Below are 20,843 nucleotides of genomic sequence, written 5' to 3'. Positions count from 1 at the left end.
GTCCCTTTGTTGTTCTCTACTTGCAGCCTCAGTTCCAATCTACTTAACCTAGTGTTGTGATATTTTGAGGTTTTAGCTATTCACTTTTGTCTTTTATCATTACTGGAGGTCTTATTTTGTCACAAACTAGCAATGAAATGGCAATAACCTTTCTGAAGATATATTGTTCAGTAACCCCCACATTAACTACAGCTAAAGGTGAAGCACAGTGGAAAGATAATTGGAGAACTTTCCAAATTTAACACATATTTAAATAGATAAATGTGATGCAAACTTTAGGAGCTGCATCTGGATAACTCAGGGCTGGTGTATTACAGAGTGTTTTGAAGGGTTTGGGGCTCAAGGTTGAGTACATTGTGTTTACTAAGAAAAAACAAGTAAACAAGAAAATGAAAAATGAAGGGAGGTGGACAGAAGGGTGAAACATAAATAACCCTGAACTTATGCATATTTAATGATTGTTATCAAAGCACAGCTCTAAACTGTATGAAAGTCCGAAAGTGACAAATGGTTAATATGTCCCTACAGAATTTTTCAATTCCTGAACTGAAATTTTAGATTAGCCACACATCAGGATGTTGAATTGGATTTTCAAAATGATGACACGAAGAGGAAGAAGAGAATAAGTTTTTTTTTTTTTTTTTTTTTTTTTTTTTTCAGGTGTTCTTTTGTGTTAAATTATAGCTTTCTGTCAGATATAACATTCTTCAATATTGCTCCATTAAATTGAATTTTACTTTTTTGACTCCTAAAATGTATTCAGACAAACTTATTTTCTTATTAGCCACACTTTTTAAATATATTTTATATTATTATTCAACTATTCAAATATTAATACTATTGTTAAATAAAAAAAGTATAATAATAATAATAATAATAATAATAATAATAATAAATAGTGATAATAATATATTACCCTGTATAGATTTCAAATGTATCACTAATAATTAGAGCAGTTACATGAATTTCAGTCCATTTTATATTATATTTAGTTCTCCAGACTCATTCACTTCCACTTCATGATGTTAAGCACCCTCACTGTTCTGCACATATTTAACATATACATATTAAAGTATCACAAATGCACCAGTTTTCACTGAGGAGTCGTGTTGGAGACCCGGCAGCTCAGCGGCGGTACAGCAACCATGGCGACCGGACATGGTGTCTCCGTTCCCTCCTTCAGGGAATGAGGGTTACCATATGTAACCGAGACGTTCCCTTTCAGTCAGTCACTCTCGACGCCACATCGGTGACCGACGCAAAATGGGATCTACCAAAGCGCCATGGGTGCTGCCTCTTCCAGTGCCCTGTGTGAGCCATCTGTGCCCCTATTAGATTAAAGGTGATTAAAACCCTCTTGGGAAGGCAGAAGTTGTTTTCATTGTATCCGCCTTTCTTGGGTACAATGAAGTAAGGGCTGTAAAACCCCGTTCTCATATCGCCTGGAGGGAATGGCTCTATCACGTCCTTTGCCAGTAGGCCTGGGATCTCTTCCCATAAAACAGGGACACCGGATGCTTTCACTGTAGTGAAGCGGATACTGAATCACATAGCCGAGGCTGATGGTCCGCATAAGCCAGCGAGACAGGCTGGGTAGCGCTGACCAGGCGCTTAAAAACCGTACAAGCAGGGCCAGCAGAACCACAGCTGTAGCCACAGTGGGGCAGCGTGGTGGAACACAGGTACCCAACTTGGGCGTCTTGTGAGCAGGCCCGGAGTGTGGTGCGAGTGTAGGGTGCAGGTCTCACCTGGTACCATGGGTTGGCAGAGAGTGCATGAGTAGGGCCTTTGTTGACGCTCTCGAACCGTCCTCTGCTGCCATCTGGCTAAGGAGGAGGATGAGTGAGGTACGGTGCTTGGCCATCCGCAACTTTCCATGCCCTCCTGGGACCCAGAAAGGAAGGAAACTGCTCTCTCGTCAAGATTTCCAGATTCTCCATTTGGCCCTCCTCCAGGGTAGGGAGAAGTGCCTTCACCATCCCCCAGAAAGCAGCTGTATCTCTCTGGGTCACCCATCCCGGGGCCTCTTGTTCTTCCACCCACCGCCAGGTGTGATGGGCCAGGATGGTAGGGGCAGCTTGCCTGCGCCCAACTCTACGACACCCCTTTGAGGCTGCTGCAGATGCAGCGCGTGAGCAGGGGGCAGATGCAGGGGGCTGTGCTTGGCGACGAGCAGGCTGGGGCACTGCAGACAGGTGGAAGCAGCAGCTTCCCGTCGGGGGGAGGATGAGTTGGATGAGAGGATGAGTCTGCTTCTCGGGACGAATTCCACTCGAGCCCTACCCTCTCGGCAGCTCTGGGAAGCATAGCTGCCATTGCGGGATCTGACTCCGGCTTTGCCACCATCCAAGAGGGCTGCAGCGCAGCTGAATTGTCATCCGACAGCTCACCTCCAATGCTGAGACCGACATCTGGTTGGGGGAGGCCCACTGGATACCGCTGGTATGCTCTTTAAAGAGGGCCCAGCGCATTCCGTGGGTTGCTCCACTGGATCGAAGGTGCAAGAGCAGAACGAGCCTGAGATTGCGGCAGCAGCAATGGAACTCCGCCCCCTGAAGGTAGCAGAGCCTGGTTCACAGCTCCGAGATGGTCATCTTCCCACAGTGAGAAGATGACTCATCCTCGAAGGCCACCTCAGCATGCTTGATGCCCAGACACATGAGGCAGCGATCGTGACCATCACACATTGCCAGGTAACGACCGCACCCAGAAACGCACGGGTGAAATGGAATCCTTATAAGGACGATCCATTGTCTTTACAAAGATGCACCCGTGAAGCTCTTTTAGAGAAATGTGCTCTTTATAAAATGCTCTTTTAGTGCTGAGGTGCACAGGGGAATTGTCTGCTTGCAATACGATAGGGGTAGTGCAGCCTGAAGTGTGCAATCCTGAAGCGCCGTCTCGCCAACACTCAAAGCTTCCGAGAGGATGCTGAACTCGTAGTTCACAGCAGACACAGTTGAGCAGAGCGATACTAATGCTCGGCTCCGAAGTGATAAGCTGGTATGCATTGCACCTGCTGCCTTCTTATACTCACGCTGTGATCAGCGGCAGCTGGATGCAATAATTGCATGCCAATGTGCATTGGCTCATTTAGTTTACACTCAAAGTAGATTGGTCTCTCGAAGCGATATCCCATTTTGCCTCGGTCAATGATCGTCGGTTTGTGAATGATGTTAGTCATGGTCTGAATTTAATTCTGCTCTGACAGTTCAAATTTAAACATTTCCAGAAATATGGGTTGTGGTATGTAAAGATGAGATCTTGGGGATAACAGCTTTCACTATGCAGGACATCACTCTCTCATATGACATACAATGTACTATTTATTACTAATGTATTAATGTAACACAATGTCCTGTACCTTGTATTTAATCTTTTTTCTCTTTGTTGCTTTGAGAAAAATTGTATTTCCAAAGCTTTGGCCGAAGGTTTTCTATATATGACCACATGCAGCTTAATACTGTTGGAGATACAGCCTTGCTCTTTGTTTCCAGTGGGTTTCTCTCAGTTCCAGGAAATATTTGATCCTCATTTGACTGGGATATTTTACAGTTTCAAACTTCTTACCAGTACAATCCTCTAGGTATTGAAACAAATCTGGCTAGTGACCCACAAAATAAAAGACAGAGCTCATTCCCTATCAGCTCTTCCTCAGTCATGATATAGATTTAAATGATTGGTTTTAGTCCATTCTACAGTGAGGATACAAAAGCTTTCCTTGTAAATTCTCTCTGCATTGTACATGGAGGCCACTTTTGTATCTTTCAGTATTAAATGAAATACCTTCAAAAGATCAATATAATGACCATAAGCATTTCAAAGGACTTTGACGTCTGCACTTATTGTAGGGCTTTAGCACAGTCAGTATCTATGTCAAAACAGAATACTCAGACTTCAGTGGTCCATGTAATCAATTTATTTTAAATAAGATCAATTTCCTCAAGAGAGATTCTGTGCAATAGAACAATCATACTTAGTAGTTTGGCTAATGAGAGTCTTTTTACTTTAAAAAAGTGCCCTCTAGTAAGAATATACTTTTAGTACTTTTAATTATTATTATTATATATTTATATTTTTTAATGAACTTTTGGATTTGGATTTTTTTATTCAAAACTTGATGATTTTTAAATGTTTTGTTCACCATTATAATTAATATTAAAGCCTACAAGTAAAACAAAATAAATAAATAAATAAATAAATAATAATAATAATAATAATAATAATAATCCCTTAGATTTCAGGTTGAAATAGATTAAAACACCATGATTAGTAACTCAAAAGGCCGTGAAAGCATGCAAAACTAGTGAGTTTACCTGTATGTTTTTTTTTTTTTTGCATTTTGCATTTTGTATTGTACTACCGCTACATTTATTAGATTAAGGTAAAATCAATGCTTAGTAATATTTAATTAGGAATAGTGTTTTCATTACAATTCACAAGATAATTTGGATATATTTAATTTACAGTGTTTTTACATGACTGTGTACCTTCAAAAAATCCTTCTTCATAGTTTGGTGAAGAGCTTCACATGTTTTTTCCACAATTTTTCCAATAGTTGTACTTCCCATTCGATACTGAAATCCGAGTGATTTAAATTACTCTCCTACAATTAAAATATGAGATCATGTATTGTTAATCAAATTATGTTTTATAATATATTTATATATCATAAACAATTGAACAGAAATTGAAAATGGAGAGAAATTTAATAAAACATGAAGCGTAATTATTATATAGATATAGAGAGAGGGGGTCACTGCAGTCACCCGGATCCAGTACGTATCCAGACCAAATGGAGGATCGGCTCCTAGAAAGGACCTCTACAGCCCTGAAAGACAGCGGAGACCAGGACAACTAGAGCCCCAGATAGAGATCCCCTAAACACCTAAAGACCTTGTCTCAGAAGACCACCAGGACAAGACCACAGGAAACAGATGATACTTCTGCACAATCTGACTTTGCTGCAGCCTGGAATTGAACTGCTGGTTTCGTCTGGTCACAGGAGAACTGGCCCCCCAACTGAGCCTCTTTTTTTTTCTCAGTTTTGCCGCCGTCGCCTCTGGATTGTTTAGTTGGGCTCACTTCATCTACAGCGATATGATTGCAAATGATTCCACAGACACTATTTGTTATGTTGCCAAATGAACATGTAGATAAACCACTGAAGAAGACCAGGACCACAAGGGACGTTTTTGCATTTTAATTTTTTCTCCAGATGGTGAAAACTGTAAGCATACACAACATGCTCTTAGAAAAACTGAGCTTTAGACAGACGAAAATAAAAGTCATTTTATTGTATAGTCTACCATTTCCCAACTAGACAATACAAAAATACATTACTTAAGATCCTTATAAACACATATATAAACTTACGGCATTGCCTTGACATTGCTTTAGTGAGAATGGCGACAGATTCTCACTGTCTCATCTTGTGTACTCGATGGCGCCGCAGCTGGCTGCTTCAGTGCTTGGCTCTCCAGTGTTTGTGCTGTTTTTTAGACAGACGAAAATAAAAGTCGTTCATCAACACTTTAAAATGCATTTCCCAACTAGACAATACAAAAATACATTACTTAAGATCCTTATAAACACATATATAAACTTACGGCATTGCCTTGACAGTGCTTTAGTGAGAATGGCGACAGATTCTCACTGTCTCATCTTGTGTACTCGATGGCGCCGCAGATGGCTGCTTCAGTGCTTGGCTCTCCAGTGTTTGTGCTGTTTTTGTTCGTTTTTCCTGTTTTTTGTTTAACAAACACGATCAGTTTCACCAGGGATGAACTGCTGAACATTCGGCAGAACGCACCACAAGATCTTTTACCGGATTTAAATTATTCAGACGTTTTACTGAACGTTGTTATCGGAGGAGCGGCGGCGCTGATCAAGCGCTTCAGGACACGCAGACGGGGGAAGCGAGCGGGAGCGCTCGTCAGACTCAGGAAGCGCGGATTTCGAACGCCGTTGCCTAGCATCCATCTCGCAAATCTCCGCTTTCTACCCAACAAAACAGACGAACTGCTTCTGCTCTCTCGGACAAATAAGGATCTCTCTCACTCTGCTGCTCTGTGTTTCACGGAAACCTGGCTGAATGACGCCATACCGGACAGCGCGCTCCATCTGCCGGGCTTTCAGCTGTTCAGAGCGGATCGCGAATCAGAATCAACTGGGAAATCGCGTGGTGGCGGGACATGCTTTTACATCAATGAACGGTGGTGTACAGATTTAACTGTGTTAAAGAAGATGTGCTGTCCTGATCTAGAAATGCAGTTTGTCAACTGCAAGCCGTTCTATTCGCCGCGGGAGTTTCATTCGTTCATTCTGGTCAGTGTTTACATCCCTCCGCAAGCGCATGTGAGCTCAGCTTTACAGAAACTTGCTGATCAGATCACAGACACAGAACAACAACACCCGGACTCTGTTTTAATCATTCTTGGGGACTTTAACAAAGCCAATCATGTTCCACCAGAGACAGTAATATATTGGATCACTGTTACACCACAATAAAGGATGCATATCACTCTGTTCCACGAGCAGCTTTGAGACGTTCTGATCACTGTCTGGTTCATCTTATACCGTCCTACAAGCAAAAACTTAAATCTGCTAAACCTGTAGTAAGGACTGTGAAGAGATGGACCAGCGAAACAGAGCAGGATTTACAATCTTGTTTTGACCTCACTGATTGGAGTGTTTTTGAAGCTGCTACCACAGATCTGGACGAACTCACAGAGACCGTAACATCCTATATTAGTTTCTGTGAGGATATATGCATTCCTACCAGGACTTATTTAACATTCAACAATGATAAGCCATGGTTTACAGTAAAACTCAGACATCTTCTTCAGGCCAAAGAGGATGCCTACAGAAATGGGGACAGGGTCTTGTACAATCAGGCCAGGAACACACTGAACAAAGAGATCAGAGCGGCTAAAAAGACCTACGCTAAAAAGTTGGAAGACCAGTTTACTTCCAACGACTCAGCTTCAGTGTGGAGAGGTCTAAGAGCCATCACTAACTACAAGACACCATCCCCTTGCACTGAGGCTAATCAACGACTTGCTAACGACCTGAATTAGTTTTATTGCAGATTTGAAACCCCCATCACCCATTCTGACCATCTCCCTACACAACCATTAACACATCCTGCAATCCCACCCTCCACACCTCCTGCTCTTCAAATCTGTGAAGATGATGTGCGCCAGGTCTTCAAGAAGAACAAAAGAAGAAAAGCACCAGGCCCAGATGGTGTTACACCAGCCTGTCTGAAAATCTGTGCTGACCAGCTGGCCCCCATCTTTTCACAGATCTTCAACAGATCCCTGGAGTTGTGTGAAGTGCCTTCCTGCTTCAAACGCTCCACCATCATCCCCATCCCAAAGAAACCCAAGATAGCAGAACTTAACGACTACAGACCTGTGGCTCTAACGTCTAAAACTGGTTCTGGCTTATCTGAAGGACATCACTGGACCCTTACTGGACCCCCTGCAGTTTGCTTACCGGGCAAAAAGGTCCGTGGATGTTGCAATCAACATGGGATTGCACTTCATCCTGCAACATCTGGACAAAACAGGGACTTATGTGAGGATCCTATTTGTGGACTTTAGTTCGGCATTCAACACCATCATCCCAACAGCCCTTCAGACCAAACTGACCCAGCTCTCTGTTCCTAGCTCTATCTGTCAGTGGATCACCAGCTTTCTGACAGATAGGCAACAGTTAGTGAGACTGGGGAAATTCACATCAAACAGCTGCTCCACCAACACTGGTGCCCCTCAGGGATGTGTTCTCTCCCCTCTGCTCTTCTCCCTGTACACCAACGACTGCACCTCTAAAGACCCCTCTGTCAAGCTCCTAAAGTTTGCAGACGACACTACAGTCATCGGCCTCATCCAGGACGGTGATGAGTCTGCTTACAGACAAGAGGTTGAGCAGCTGGCTGTCTGGTGCAGTCTTAACAACCTGGAGCTGAACACGCTCAAAACAGTGGAGATGATCATGGACTTTAGGAGAAACCCACCTGCCCTTTCCCCACTCACCATCATGAACAGCACTGTGACTGCAGTGGAGTCATTCAGATTCCTGGGAACCACCATCTCTCAGGACCTTAAGTGGGACAATCACATTGACTCCATTGTTAAAAAGGCCCAGCAAAGGTTGTATTTCCTTCGCCAGCTGAGGAAGTTTAACCTGCCACTGGAGCTGCTGAAACAGTTCTACTCGGCCGTCATTGAGTCTGTCCTCTGTACTTCAATAACTGTCTGGTTTGGTTCAGCAACAAAATCAGACATCAGAAGACTACAGAGAACTGTTCGGACTGTTGAAAGGATTATTGGTGCTCCCCTGCCCACCCTTCAAGAACTGTATACATCCAGAGTGAAGAAAAGGGCTCAGAAAATCACTCTGGATCCCTCACATCCAAGTCACCCCATCTTTGAACTTTTGCCATCTGGCCGGCGCCTCAGAGCCGCAAACACCATAACAGCAAGGCACAAGAACAGTTTCTTCCCCCAGGCAATCTACCTCATGAACAGTTAAATATTCCCTACTTATGCTTATAAACATGCAATATCCTTATATTTATTTGTTAACCCTCCATCCTAGAACATTCCTGCATTTCACTCAATCCTATTCCATTTTCATTTATAGCACAATTGTTTATACACTTATTTATTTGCCAATTTGTAAATCTCATTTTTTTTTTTTTTTTTTTTTTTTTGTGTTGTTGTCTTGGCAATAAAGCTCTTTCTGATTCTGATTCTGAGATTGCTGACCGTACCATGCTGGATTTCGCCTGCTCTGTTTACCATGAAACCGAAACCGGAAGTTATCGCGGCCGAACCGGAAGTTAGCACGGCCGAGGCGGAATCAAAATGTCCACTAATATTCTTTTAATAAAACTAACAAATACACATGAAATACTTATAAGAAACTCTTAGAAATGCTTCATTTAAACATTTTAAACCATTTAACTAATTTATTAAATTATTAAATGCCTTAAGGGCAACACAATCCCCGCCTGACCTCTGTGAGGTCACTATCAACTACAAAAACTTAGCAGGAATCAGTCCTTTGGCAAAAGAAGAATGACTTCAGTAACTGGTCGCAAAAAGGGCTTTCGAGTGCTTTGATCATTTACTGTGACCTCAACCTTCCTTACTCAATTGTCCTTCCCAGGGACTCTTGCCGTGACTCTACTCATGAGCCAGCTGTTCCGTGGAACCTGCTTGTCCTTGAGCAAATCAATGTCACTAACTTGCAGGTTTCGACAAGATATAGTCCATTTCTGTCTCTGCCGCAATAAAGGCAGGTACTCTCGCCTTCAGCGTATCCAGAACTGGTTTGCAAGAGCCTGAACTTGTCTCCACTGCTTGGTGTAAAGGTCTTTGTACAAGAAATCTCCAGGAGGAGGTATAAGGCACGATTTCTGGGCTAGCAGCATAGAGGGAGAGAGAATGAAGGGATTGTCTGGATCGGACGAAACTGGAAGGAGTGGCCTGGCGCTTATAATTGCAGACACTTCAGCCATAAGTGTGCACAATACGTCGTGAGTGAGTTGCACCTTACTTTGAAGCAGCATTGAATCCAATATTCTCTGTGCAATGCCGATCATGCGCTCCCATGAGCCTCCCATGTGGGACACATGAGGCGGGTTGAATTCCCAACTGCAACCTTGATCATTCAGGTATAATTGCAGAGCTTTGTCCATTCCTAACTCCTTGGAAGCCCCAATGAAATTAGTTCCACGATCCGATATAAGTTTTTTGGCAGGGCCTCTCAGGGCAAAGAAGCGTCTCAGGGCATTTACACAACTGCTGGTGTCTAAGGACTCAATTACCTCAATGTGCACAGCTCTTGAGCTCATGCAGGTAAACAGGATAGCCCAACGCTTACTTTGTGCATGTCCACCTCTGGTACGTCTGGTGGTTACTGTCCAAGGCCCGAAAACATCAAGGCCGATGTAGCTGAAGGAAGGACATGTTTTCAATCGTTCCGGGGGAATATCTGCCATGAGTTGCTCTTCCTGCTTTCCCGGAGTTTGCGACAGATAACACACTTGTGGATAACTGAATTAGCTAGTCTCTTTCCACCGGCCCTTATCGCACCTTCTGTTAGGTGACGACCCTGGTGCTTGACCTGTTCATGGTAGTGGCGAGTGAACAGGACAGAGCCATGACTGTCTTTTGGGAGAATTATCAGGTTTTTTTCAGTTCTCGAGCTCTGAGTGTTTGAGTCGACCTCCAACTGAAATTATGCCATTGTCCAGGACTGGGCTGAGCTTTTGCAAAGGACTTTGTTTGGCGATGGATTTGCTAACGTTAAGGGCAGACAGCTCCTTTGCGAAGGTGACCTGTTGCACTTGATGGAGGATGACACGTTTTGCTTGATCCATTTCATCTGGTGTACGAGGAAGCTGACATATGTGCCACCCTTTGCATCCATGATTTGAATTGGAGCCGTTGAAAGATTTTGCCATGTGAATTAGGAAGACGACTGCACGGACCAAAGACTTGAAGGTGGAGAAGCGCTCAAAGAGCTTACAGGAGACTACTTGAAGGTGAGTGGCACAAGTTCTCACTTGTGGCCTGATTTCACAGTCTTTGTCAGACTCAACTAACTCAAACTTGTCATTTTCATTTGTCTCTGGGGTTGAACGACAGATGAAGGAGGGTCCGGTGAACCAAGTTGTTTTTGTTAGTTGAGATGCTGTGAGCGAGCGTGATGCGTGATGCATGATCCGCTGGGTTTTCCTCGGTGCGCACATAGTGCCACTGCTCCGGCTTTGAAGACTGGCGAATACACTGCACTCTGTTGTGAACATGTGTAGAATCTTTTTGATTCGTTGCAGATTCGTTGAAGACCACCTTGCTGTCTGTGTGAAAGCGAACTGCGTCAAACTCTATGTCCAGCTCATTCCTGACAAGATCAGCTATCTCTATAGCCAATACAGCGGCGCACAGTTCCAGTCTTGGTATTGTGGGATCTGACTGAGGAGTTAGTTTTGCCTTACCCATGACAAACCCTACCTCAACTTTGTCATTTGGATACAGAGCTCTCATGTAGGCTACTGCACCTATTGCTTTGGTCAATGCGTCTGAATAGACATAGAGTTCTTTGCGCTTTGCCTGACTGAGAGAGGTAGATGTGTATGTTCTTGGGACATGGAGTTCCCTTAATTCCTGCAGCGAATCCCTCCAATAAGCCTAAGCCAATATGTGTCAAAGCTTACATGAAAACAATATGTTTATTAAGTTTGCTGATGACACAGTGACAGTGAGCCTGCTATAGGGGGAAGAGTCTGGTCACGGTACAGTTGTGGATGATTTTGTAACCTCAGCATTAATCTATTATTTTAACCATCACTACTACTCTTGCACCTAATCAATAAGTCCACCTTAAATATTGATACAAAACATTAAAAAACTGATACACTGGAATATAGTGATTAATATTATTATTACTGTTGTAGTTGCTATTGTCTAAAATTGAACACCTTTGCAATGTAAACAAATGACAGGCTACATTTGTTATTCATATCCTTCACACTGCACTTTGATGTTAGGTATATTATGCATTTTTTATTGACATTGTTACATTTATTTCCAGAGAGATATTATTGAGTTTACAGGCTAAAGTGGTCTTGCTGTTGTAAACACTGTTGCTATTGTAGAAAAAAATATATAAATATAAAATATAATTTAAATTAAATTATAATTATATAATTAATTTCTGAATTGTTTTTTATTTTTATAATGATAATTCAGAGAATGAGACAATCTGAATAAGCCTTACCAGTGTTGTGATAATTATTTTTAAGGCACTCAACGTGTAAAAAAATAAATAAGTACTGTAATATGAAAAAAGTTTAGTCAAATAACATAAAAAAGACCAGACCCTTCGATGCCTGTGAAACTTTTCTACCTCAAACAGCACACTAGCTTTGCTTGTACACAGGTGGCAAGGAAGTTGACCGGAAGTTGAAGTCGGCCGGGTGCCGCCATCTTGTAGCAGAACTTCACTTGCGTTAGTATCACATTGACTCCCATTCATTTTGGCATCACTTTGACAACAAATAACTTTACATCTGAGGCGTTTAAAGACTCCGTTTGTCCATTATTTATTTCTATACTTACTCCTGCTCACTCACGCCAAAGAACTCCCCGCTCAAGCTCGCCATCTCTGCAAGATTAACGATGGCAGTTTGCACGCACAGCTACTAGAAGATTTAAATCTGTCAGACAGGTTGCTGACATCATCAAGCTTCGTTTGAGTCTGTGCGTCAGAAACGGAAGTGCTAAAAAACTCTAAAAATGGGCTTCAATTGTCTTCATTGAGTTCCAATGGGGTCGCTGTGTCCATTTCTTTTACTGTCTATGCTTCTACACTACTGTCAGGGTTTGGCGAGGAGGAACTCAGGTGCAGACAGGAAGTGACTAAACACAGGATTTATTTAACAAAAAGGGAAAACAAAAACCCACGAGGGGGAAAACAAGGGCTAGGGTTGACACTTAATAATTCTACAAAACACAATAAACAAGGTAAACAAAGACTCTGAACACTAACTACTAACAAACACTCACTGCAAGACAAAAGACTTCTTAGAGGGGTTTCAAGGACAAGATATCTCTGGAGGCTGACAGGTAGGAACACATAAGTTGAACAATCACAGAGTGGAACAATAACACATCACAATGAACCGACGCAAGACAGAGCACACTAGGAGATCTAAATAGGGGGGACAATTAAGACACGACAGGTGACACAGATAGGACATTCACGACAAGACTAGGATAACAAGGGGGGCGGGGCAAGGGAACGAGACAACACAAGCACATGGCCCAAAGACAAGGCCATGTGCTTGAACACAAAACACGGGTCTGCCATGATCCTGACTCAAGACTAGGAAAAATCAAGGACACGAGGGCAGGATCATGACACACTACAGGCTACACACAGCAACATATCTGCATGTTCTCACATCACATCGTGAGTCAGTCAGTCTGCTTCACACTGAATCACACATGCACAGTATCATCAGCTCCTCGGTTCTCGAATCAGACGCGTCTGACAGAAACGGTTCTCGGTTCAGTGTACGAATAAATGTCGAAATAATTATTATTTATTATTATTCTGTTTGAAGATAATAAAAAAAAAATCTTTATCCCGCATGTGTGTGTGTATGTATATATATATATATATATATATATATATATATATATATATATATATATATATATATATATATATATCAATCAGGAAGAGGATGGGGGGTCACATGGGGGGTCAGAGCGTTTTTTTGCAGGGTCTTGAGACCCCCCAAGACGCCCCCTGGCGCCGCCGGTGTTTGATAGTTAACTTGGATAGAGGATGTGTATGTGTTATGGCACAGCCTGTTTTATGTCTGTTATCAAGGTCAAGGTACCTTGATCTTGACCTTGACCTATTTTTTTATTTGTTATTCAAATTGTACCAAATTTGCCATTCAGCTATATGAATGAATAGGTGTGTTGTATTTTTAGCAAAACAAGTTAAACAGATATTCTGAAACACCCTACTTACCTCGAGCTACTAACTACCACATGCTAACGTCAGAGTTTGTAAAATCTCAATGTGACATGTGCAAAGGCTCATGATGTTTCGACCTTCAGAATCGCACAGTGTACACCCGCCTTTAGAATGACCCAAAATCAGAGTTAAATCAGAGTTCATCTTTTTATTTATATCTTCATGGTGGACTTTTATATTTTACTCACCTTTCCAAACCTGTCATATCTGTATTTATGTATTTATTTATTTTCCATATAATGGAAGCCAGTGGGGAACAAAATTGTTTGGTTAGTATTGTTGTGTTAGCATTTGCATTCTTCAAAATATCTTATTTTATGTTCAATGGAAAGTCATAGGTTTGGAAAAACATGAGAGACATAATTTTTTTTATTAACCATCCTTTTAAAGGAAATTGCGTGCATTCCTCTTTCACTTGCATACGTACTTGGACACTCATGCACATACATTCTTGATTCTAGTGGTGTCAGGCGTATATTTTATTAAATCATAGACATGTTTCTAAGATAAATGTGTGTAATGTTTATGAAAATATTATGAAACAGAAATAAACCTCCTTTTTTCTGTGTGTATATTCAAGCAGAGCTATGCATTTCTCAATACAAGATTCATACTATTCCCCAGTGAATATCTCTCTCTCTCTTTCTCTCTGTGATATTCCCACACATCTGTCATGCTTTCTGTAGCTTGCTCTTTCTTCTCCCGTAAAGTGAAACTTCATAAGACTTGTTTGCCAATAACCCCAATAAAAGTGAAGAAAGTTTTCCCTACAAATATCACCCCAACATTCTTAGTTGCCTAATGGCCTCTCTACTGAAATAGGAGTCTGATGATACAGAAAAAATACTGGTCTTTCCTTATTTACATAATCATGAAAGATGGAGGGTGCTGTAAAGAAGTTTCTTGTTTAATTTATAACTTTCCAATAGCCTAGCCTTTAATTAATTGTATGCTAAATTAAGGTAAATTACCTGCACTAATATCAGGGAGCCTTAAGGGCAGAAACAGTGGCCATTGTGGATGTTGTGAGAACAGTTCATTCCATAGTCATCATCGATGTTACCTGTTGCCACTATGACACCATGACAGGTTTTCCCTTGCGGCCTTGGCTACCATGGTAGCACAGAGATTCAGACTCTGTGCAATCTTCTCTTGACAGCCTGTCAGCAGCAAAGCTCCTGAGAGACCGAGCTCAAAAGCAAATACACAGTAAGGTTCATGGACACCAAGAGTTCCTTCATACATCTCCAGTGAGTGAGGCAACCCCAAGGGGAACATAGGCATAATCGCCGCAGAGGGATTAACATGGAAAATTACATGCAAGAGATGCAGACAACATCATGCAGAGATCTGTGATTTTATTTTGCTATTATTAATTAATTAATTTACTTACTTAATTACTGACTGTCTGACTTATTTTTTACAGGCGTTTTGGCATTTGTTGTACTTTCCTTAACCAGGGTTACTGTAGTTAACTTAACTAAAACCATTAAAGCATTACTTGAAATACATTAAACTTGACTTTATCTCAAATAAAAATTATGCATTTTTTTTATCATTTTTGTTTAGTTTAATTGAACTAAATGATGCACATGATAGATGCATTTACATAACTAAATCTAAAATCAAAATGATATAGATATATTGAAAAACAAACAAAATGACAAAAACACAATTTTTTTCAAAAAATTATATATATATATATATATATATATATATATATATATATATATATATATATATATATATATAAACGTCAAAAAAATGTAAGCTATAAATATTTAATTAATTTCTTATATTTAATATTCTCATATTTAATCACACAAAATGCAAGATGCAAGATGCTGTATAATAATATACAGCACTGACTAATTATAGTCATTTAATAGTCAACTCCATTTGAATCCCTTTTAACACTGCAGCAGTCTGTTTTTCCACATCAACAAAGAAGAGAATAACATTAGAGAAGCTAAAATTGCACAAAGACAATATTTTGAGGTGTTGGGGAATTCATTTAGAGATGGGATGCAGAGAACATAGCAGCCAGTGACATCTTGTCAAGGTTGTACTCGCTGTACGATAACACTGGCAGTAAAACCTGGAAAATAAAGAGAAGGAAAAAGAGAAGCAGATTGTGGGGGCCGATGAGTGGGAGAGCGCTCACTGTGTCCTCCAGCTGAAGCAGTGTGCGTTCCACTTGAGTGACGAGGTATATGGTCTTTATTGTTAGTGTTATGAATGTGTACTATACTCTGTGCGTCATTTGATGCAAGAAGGTACCAATGGCTTGCTTAGCTGGGTATACAATATCTGGCAAATTTGTTGATTTGACTGCACAGACACTTTCGGAAGATAACTGAACAGAGCTGGATGATGACATCACTGAATCAACAATTAACTGACTTTGACTGTTTTCTACTGTCCTGCTGCATTATAAGTATCATATTTTTCCTGTTTAACACTGTAAAGCTGCTATAAAAATATAAATAAATAAAGGTAACAACTTACTTGACTAAAAAGGGCCTATCTGATGACTGCAAACCACTGAAGAATTACAAAAAAAAAGAAAAAGAAAAAAGATGATTATCTTCCCTAATTTATTTGAGACACGCTGTCGACAGGCAGAGAAGCAAATGTTCTAATGCTTAGGACTGCAGAGACTGTGTTGAACACAGTGTCACTTATTCAGATTGGAAATTTCACTCTTTCTTAAATAATTCATTACATATATATATAGCGCTTTTCTAGGCACTCAAAGCGCTTACATAGTCAGGGGGTATCTTCTCATCCACCACCAGTGTGCAGCATCCACCTGGATGATGGGACGGCAGCCATAGTGCGCCAGAACGCCCACCATACACCAGCTTACTGGTGGAGAGGAGACAGAGTGATGAAGCCAATCAGCAGATATGGGGATTGTTAGGAGGCCATGATGGTCAGAGGCCAATGGGCGAATTTAGCCAGGATGCCGAGGTCACACCTCTACTCTTTTCGAAAGACATCCTGGGATTTTTAATGAACACAGAGAGTCAGGACCTCGGTTTAACGTCTCATCCGAAGGATGGTGCTTGTTGACAGTATAGTGTACCCATCACAAAAAAAAAAAAGAAGAAAAAAAAAAGTGGGAAGTCGTGGCCTAATGTTTAGAGGGTAGGACTCCCAATCGAAGGGTTGTGAGTTCTAGTCCCGGGCCGGACGGAATTGTGGGTGGGGGGAGTGCATGTACAGCTCTCTCTCCACCTTCAATACCACGACTTAGGTGCCCTTGAGCAAGGCATCGAACCCCCAACTGCTCCCCGGGCGCCGCAGCATAAATGGCTGCCCACTGCTCTGGGTGTGTGCTCACAGTGTGTGTGTGTGTGTTCACTGCTCTGTGTGTGCATTTCGGATGGGTTAAATGCAGAGCACAAATTCTGAGTATGGGTCACCATACTTGGCTGAATGTCACTTCACTTTCACTTTCAATGGGGCACTAGGACCCACACAGACCACAGGGTGAGCACCCCCTGCTGGCCTCACTAACACCTCTTCCAGCAGCAACCTAGTTTTCACAGGAGGTCTCCCATCCAGGTACAGACCAGGCTCAGCCCTGCTTAGCTTCAGTGGGCAACCGGTCTTGGGCTCCAGGCTGATATGGCTGATATATGATATGGCTGCCGTCATGTTCATGTCAATGTTTTCTTGTGCAGCAGTCATTTGGCAGAACATCCAAGCTGTGTGTGAGTGTGTGTGTGTGTGTGTGTGTGTGTGTGTGTGTGTGTGTGTGTGTGTGTGTGTGTGTGTGTATATATATATATATATATATATATATATATATATATATATACACAGCATATAATACATTTCAGCAAAAGGACCGATAACACAAGAACACCACAATTAAAATATTGTATTCAGCGTGTTCATTGTAATTGAATGGCTCTACATAATTTAAGTGTTTTAGCACCAGTATGTTTCCCACCCTTTTTGTAATTCCCCTAATAAAAAGTAACATTTTGTACAAATATTTCATTCTTGAAACAATGAATCTTGCAAGTCTTCTTCAACAAAAAGTTTAAAAGTGTTAAAACATTAGTCATGAAAAACCATTGTTACTTAAAGGAGTTTTCTTTTTTTAACTCAGTGACTTTAAGTCAGATTCAAACCCATCCAAATACATCAACTTCACACAGCCAAAAGAGGACACAAATACAAATCAGTGGTTAAGTTGCATTTAGAAACACTGTTCCAGAACAGTATAGATTAGATTCAACTTTATTGTCATTGCACATGTGGGTACATGCAGCAAAATGCAGTACAGGGGAAAAAGAAATACATAATAACAGGAATAACACCTCAGCAACAAAAGTACATAATCAATACAGCATAAACACATGACTTTGCAACAGGGGAGGGGAAAAGGGGAGACGAGGTAATCCAGCACAGGCAAGCAGCCATCCGGTCCATCAGCCCTACGGTGCTGATCACAGACCCGCTTGTCAGACTGGCAGTACAAAGCGGCGAAGGCGAGGGATGGGGGGGGGAGTGAATGCATATCTGTATATATGTGCATACTGTATGTCTGTGTGTATGTAAGAGTTTGTTTATTTGTAGGCCTTGAGAGCTGGTATTCAAATCTAGGTGCCTCTGTCCGCAGATTGTGATAGCGACACAGCAAGTTGCCATGGAGACAGCCTTGATCAGATCCCAGACAGAGTCAACAATCAGTAGGTGTCTGTGGAAGTGAGGGGAGGAACACAAGAGCGTCTTGCTGCAGTGCTCTTCCAGGGTAGTTGTTGTTCCCAACATTGGCCTTGGCCGAGACCAGTGCTGGTAGTGGGGAGCCGAAAGAAGATACAATTGCGATTGTTTGGTCTTGGGGCGAGTAGCCGCATTCCAATTTACCGGTTACTCTCTTTGTCCATTCTGGTTTCCAAATCCATCCATTTTCCTTTGCAAAGCCGTGAGCTTCTCCGTGATGGTATCCATATTGCGGTTAATAGTCTCAATCTTAGTGCTGACTGCTCTGCCCACTGCTTCAATCATGACGGGCAGCCTTATGAGGCTTTGGACAGCTGTTCCCATTTTCTGAATTCTTTGATAATCCAGGGCAAAGCAAAATCCAATCAGTAGAAGACCTGTTATCATGGTTCCGAATAGGTAGATACCTTCAATGTCCTCTACGGAAAGAGCCACCAGACAAATGACCCGCCACCTCTCCCACGCGTCCATCGTGTAGCCAGCTGCGAACGTTCCCGGCACGGCAGTCAGGTTCCCCTGAACCCAAGCTTCTCATCGAGAAGTTGATTGCATGGTGAATGCTGTTAATTGCGTTAATTGCAATCAAATCCATTGAAAAGTCAAATCACCGATGGATTTTCAGTTCCTTGCCGCTGTCGCCTCTGGCTTGCTTAGTTGGGGTCACTTCATCTACAGCGATATCATTGACTTGATTGCAAATAAATCCAAAGACAATATTTAAACTGAACAGAGATAACTTCACTGAATTCACTAATGAACTGTCTTTAACTGTCATTTTGCATTATTGACACACTGTTTTCCTAATGAATGTTGTTCAGTTGCTTTGACGCAATGTATTTTGTTTAAAGTGCTAAATAAATAAAGGTGACTTGACTTGACTTGACATGAGGCTAAATGTAAACTAAAGCAAAGATAAATGTATGCTTGTAGCAAGACAGATGAGGTTTGGTTATGGCACTCCTCTTATTAAACCAGGCATCACCCAGTGAAGCTGAAAACACTACTGTATTGAGCTCCATTGGGAAGTGTACTTTTTGACTAAGTAAATGTTTGCTGTTAGCTTTTTCTTTCAAGTCCCTGCAGAGAAAGCCAACAGCTTTCCTGATGTTGAATATGTTTGTGTTTCAGTTACACTGCACTGCAGCCTGCAACAGCATGTTTGCAACTCCTGTTTTGGCAGGTGTGATTAGTTACCTGTAAAGTGACATATTTGAAATAGTGCTAAACAGTGATAAGACCGTCTTTTTAGAAGGTAAGACAAGTGTTTTAAGGACATAATACATCATAAGTCTAAAAGGAAACTGTATGTAGGTCACATCATGAGAAATTGGATTTTCTTTGACCTCAGATACATTAGCACATGATAGCGCATATTTACATATCAATGACGCCTGCTGGTGTTTAGTAGAATGGCCCACCCAGTCATGCTGAGGCAATAAGAATGAAATAGTGTAGACAGTCCAGCCTTAAGAAATTACATTTCACATGGGTTTTTCTTGTCAACCTGTCACATTATAACGTAGGCTTTGAAAAGAAGCTGTAATTGAAAGATGAGCAGCATAAACTTTAATGAACTTGACAGCAGACCAGTGGCTTGTGAGTAATGCTGCATTTCTTATGTTTCTTTTCCTGAATTCAGCTGCTAATTGGATGGGGTGGAGACCATTATAAACATCTTAGGCCTCATACTTATTTAAGAGCTGCTGGTGGCACTTCAATGGCGGCTTGCCCTGGGAACTCAGTTTTGTTTTGATTTTTTTTTTACTTATTCTCTTTTGTTTAAGGAAAGTGAGTGATTGCTTGTTAAGTTACCACAGTGTACATATTGTCGTAAACATAGGTAAGCAAGCTGACCCGGGAGACTGTGTTTGATTTCCTCCTCGGAAAATAGAAAGTTTTCTTAGTTAGTGGGAGTTAGTGATAGATTCAATTAGTTAGCACACCAGTCCGGATTTATGATTTGTTTGTTTATTTATTTTTTTTTATTTTTTTTTTAATTCATATTAATTCAAAACTTTTGGACAAAATGTGTATAATGGGGATGAGGGACAAGGTCAGTAAAATGGTCAGCACCAGCTCTGCTGAGGTGAACAATTTGATGAATGATAGAATATTGTGGAATGTTAAGCCATTGGCAGTTTTTGTCAAATTCAATTTAATTCCACCCAGTATTGGATGATAAGCAGTCCTGAGCATTGGTGTAATGTGAATTTGAGAAGGTTAAAAACCAGTTGATCTACAGCATTTTGGAAATGCTCAAGGGGATTTATGGAACTTGCTGGAAGGCTGGCAAGGGTGTTACAGAGAGGCTGTAATGACCATGTTTGCTGTTGTTGTGGCAAATTAAACAGTATATATATATATATATATATATATATATATATATATATATATATATATATATATATATATATATATATATATATATATATATATATTATTATGATTATTATTATTATTATTATTTTTTTTTTTTTTTATGGATTTACTTTAATAAAAGTTGCTGATTCTTTTAGAAAATCAATCCATACAATTAC

At 41.1% G+C, this 20,843-nt stretch overlaps 1 protein-coding gene across 1 annotated transcript in view; it reads right to left on the bottom strand.

The window, feature by feature from the left end:
- Positions 1–15,580: 15,580 nt before the first annotated feature.
- The window catches only part of LOC128014084 (hydroperoxide isomerase ALOXE3-like), a 12,354-nt gene continuing 7,091 nt past the window's right edge, over positions 15,581–20,843 (bottom strand). The window contains exon 8 of the mRNA XM_052597307.1: positions 15,581–15,664. Coding sequence (XP_052453267.1) covers positions 15,581–15,664 — 84 coding nt within the window. The remainder of the gene's footprint in view (positions 15,665–20,843) is intronic.

The sequence above is a fragment of the Carassius gibelio genome, chromosome B25 (assembly GCF_023724105.1).
Source record: "Carassius gibelio isolate Cgi1373 ecotype wild population from Czech Republic chromosome B25, carGib1.2-hapl.c, whole genome shotgun sequence".
In the NCBI taxonomy this organism is placed as follows: domain Eukaryota; kingdom Metazoa; phylum Chordata; class Actinopteri; order Cypriniformes; family Cyprinidae; genus Carassius; species Carassius gibelio.
Note: the sequence above shows the minus strand (reverse complement) of the source record. Positions and strands in the feature narration are given on the sequence as shown.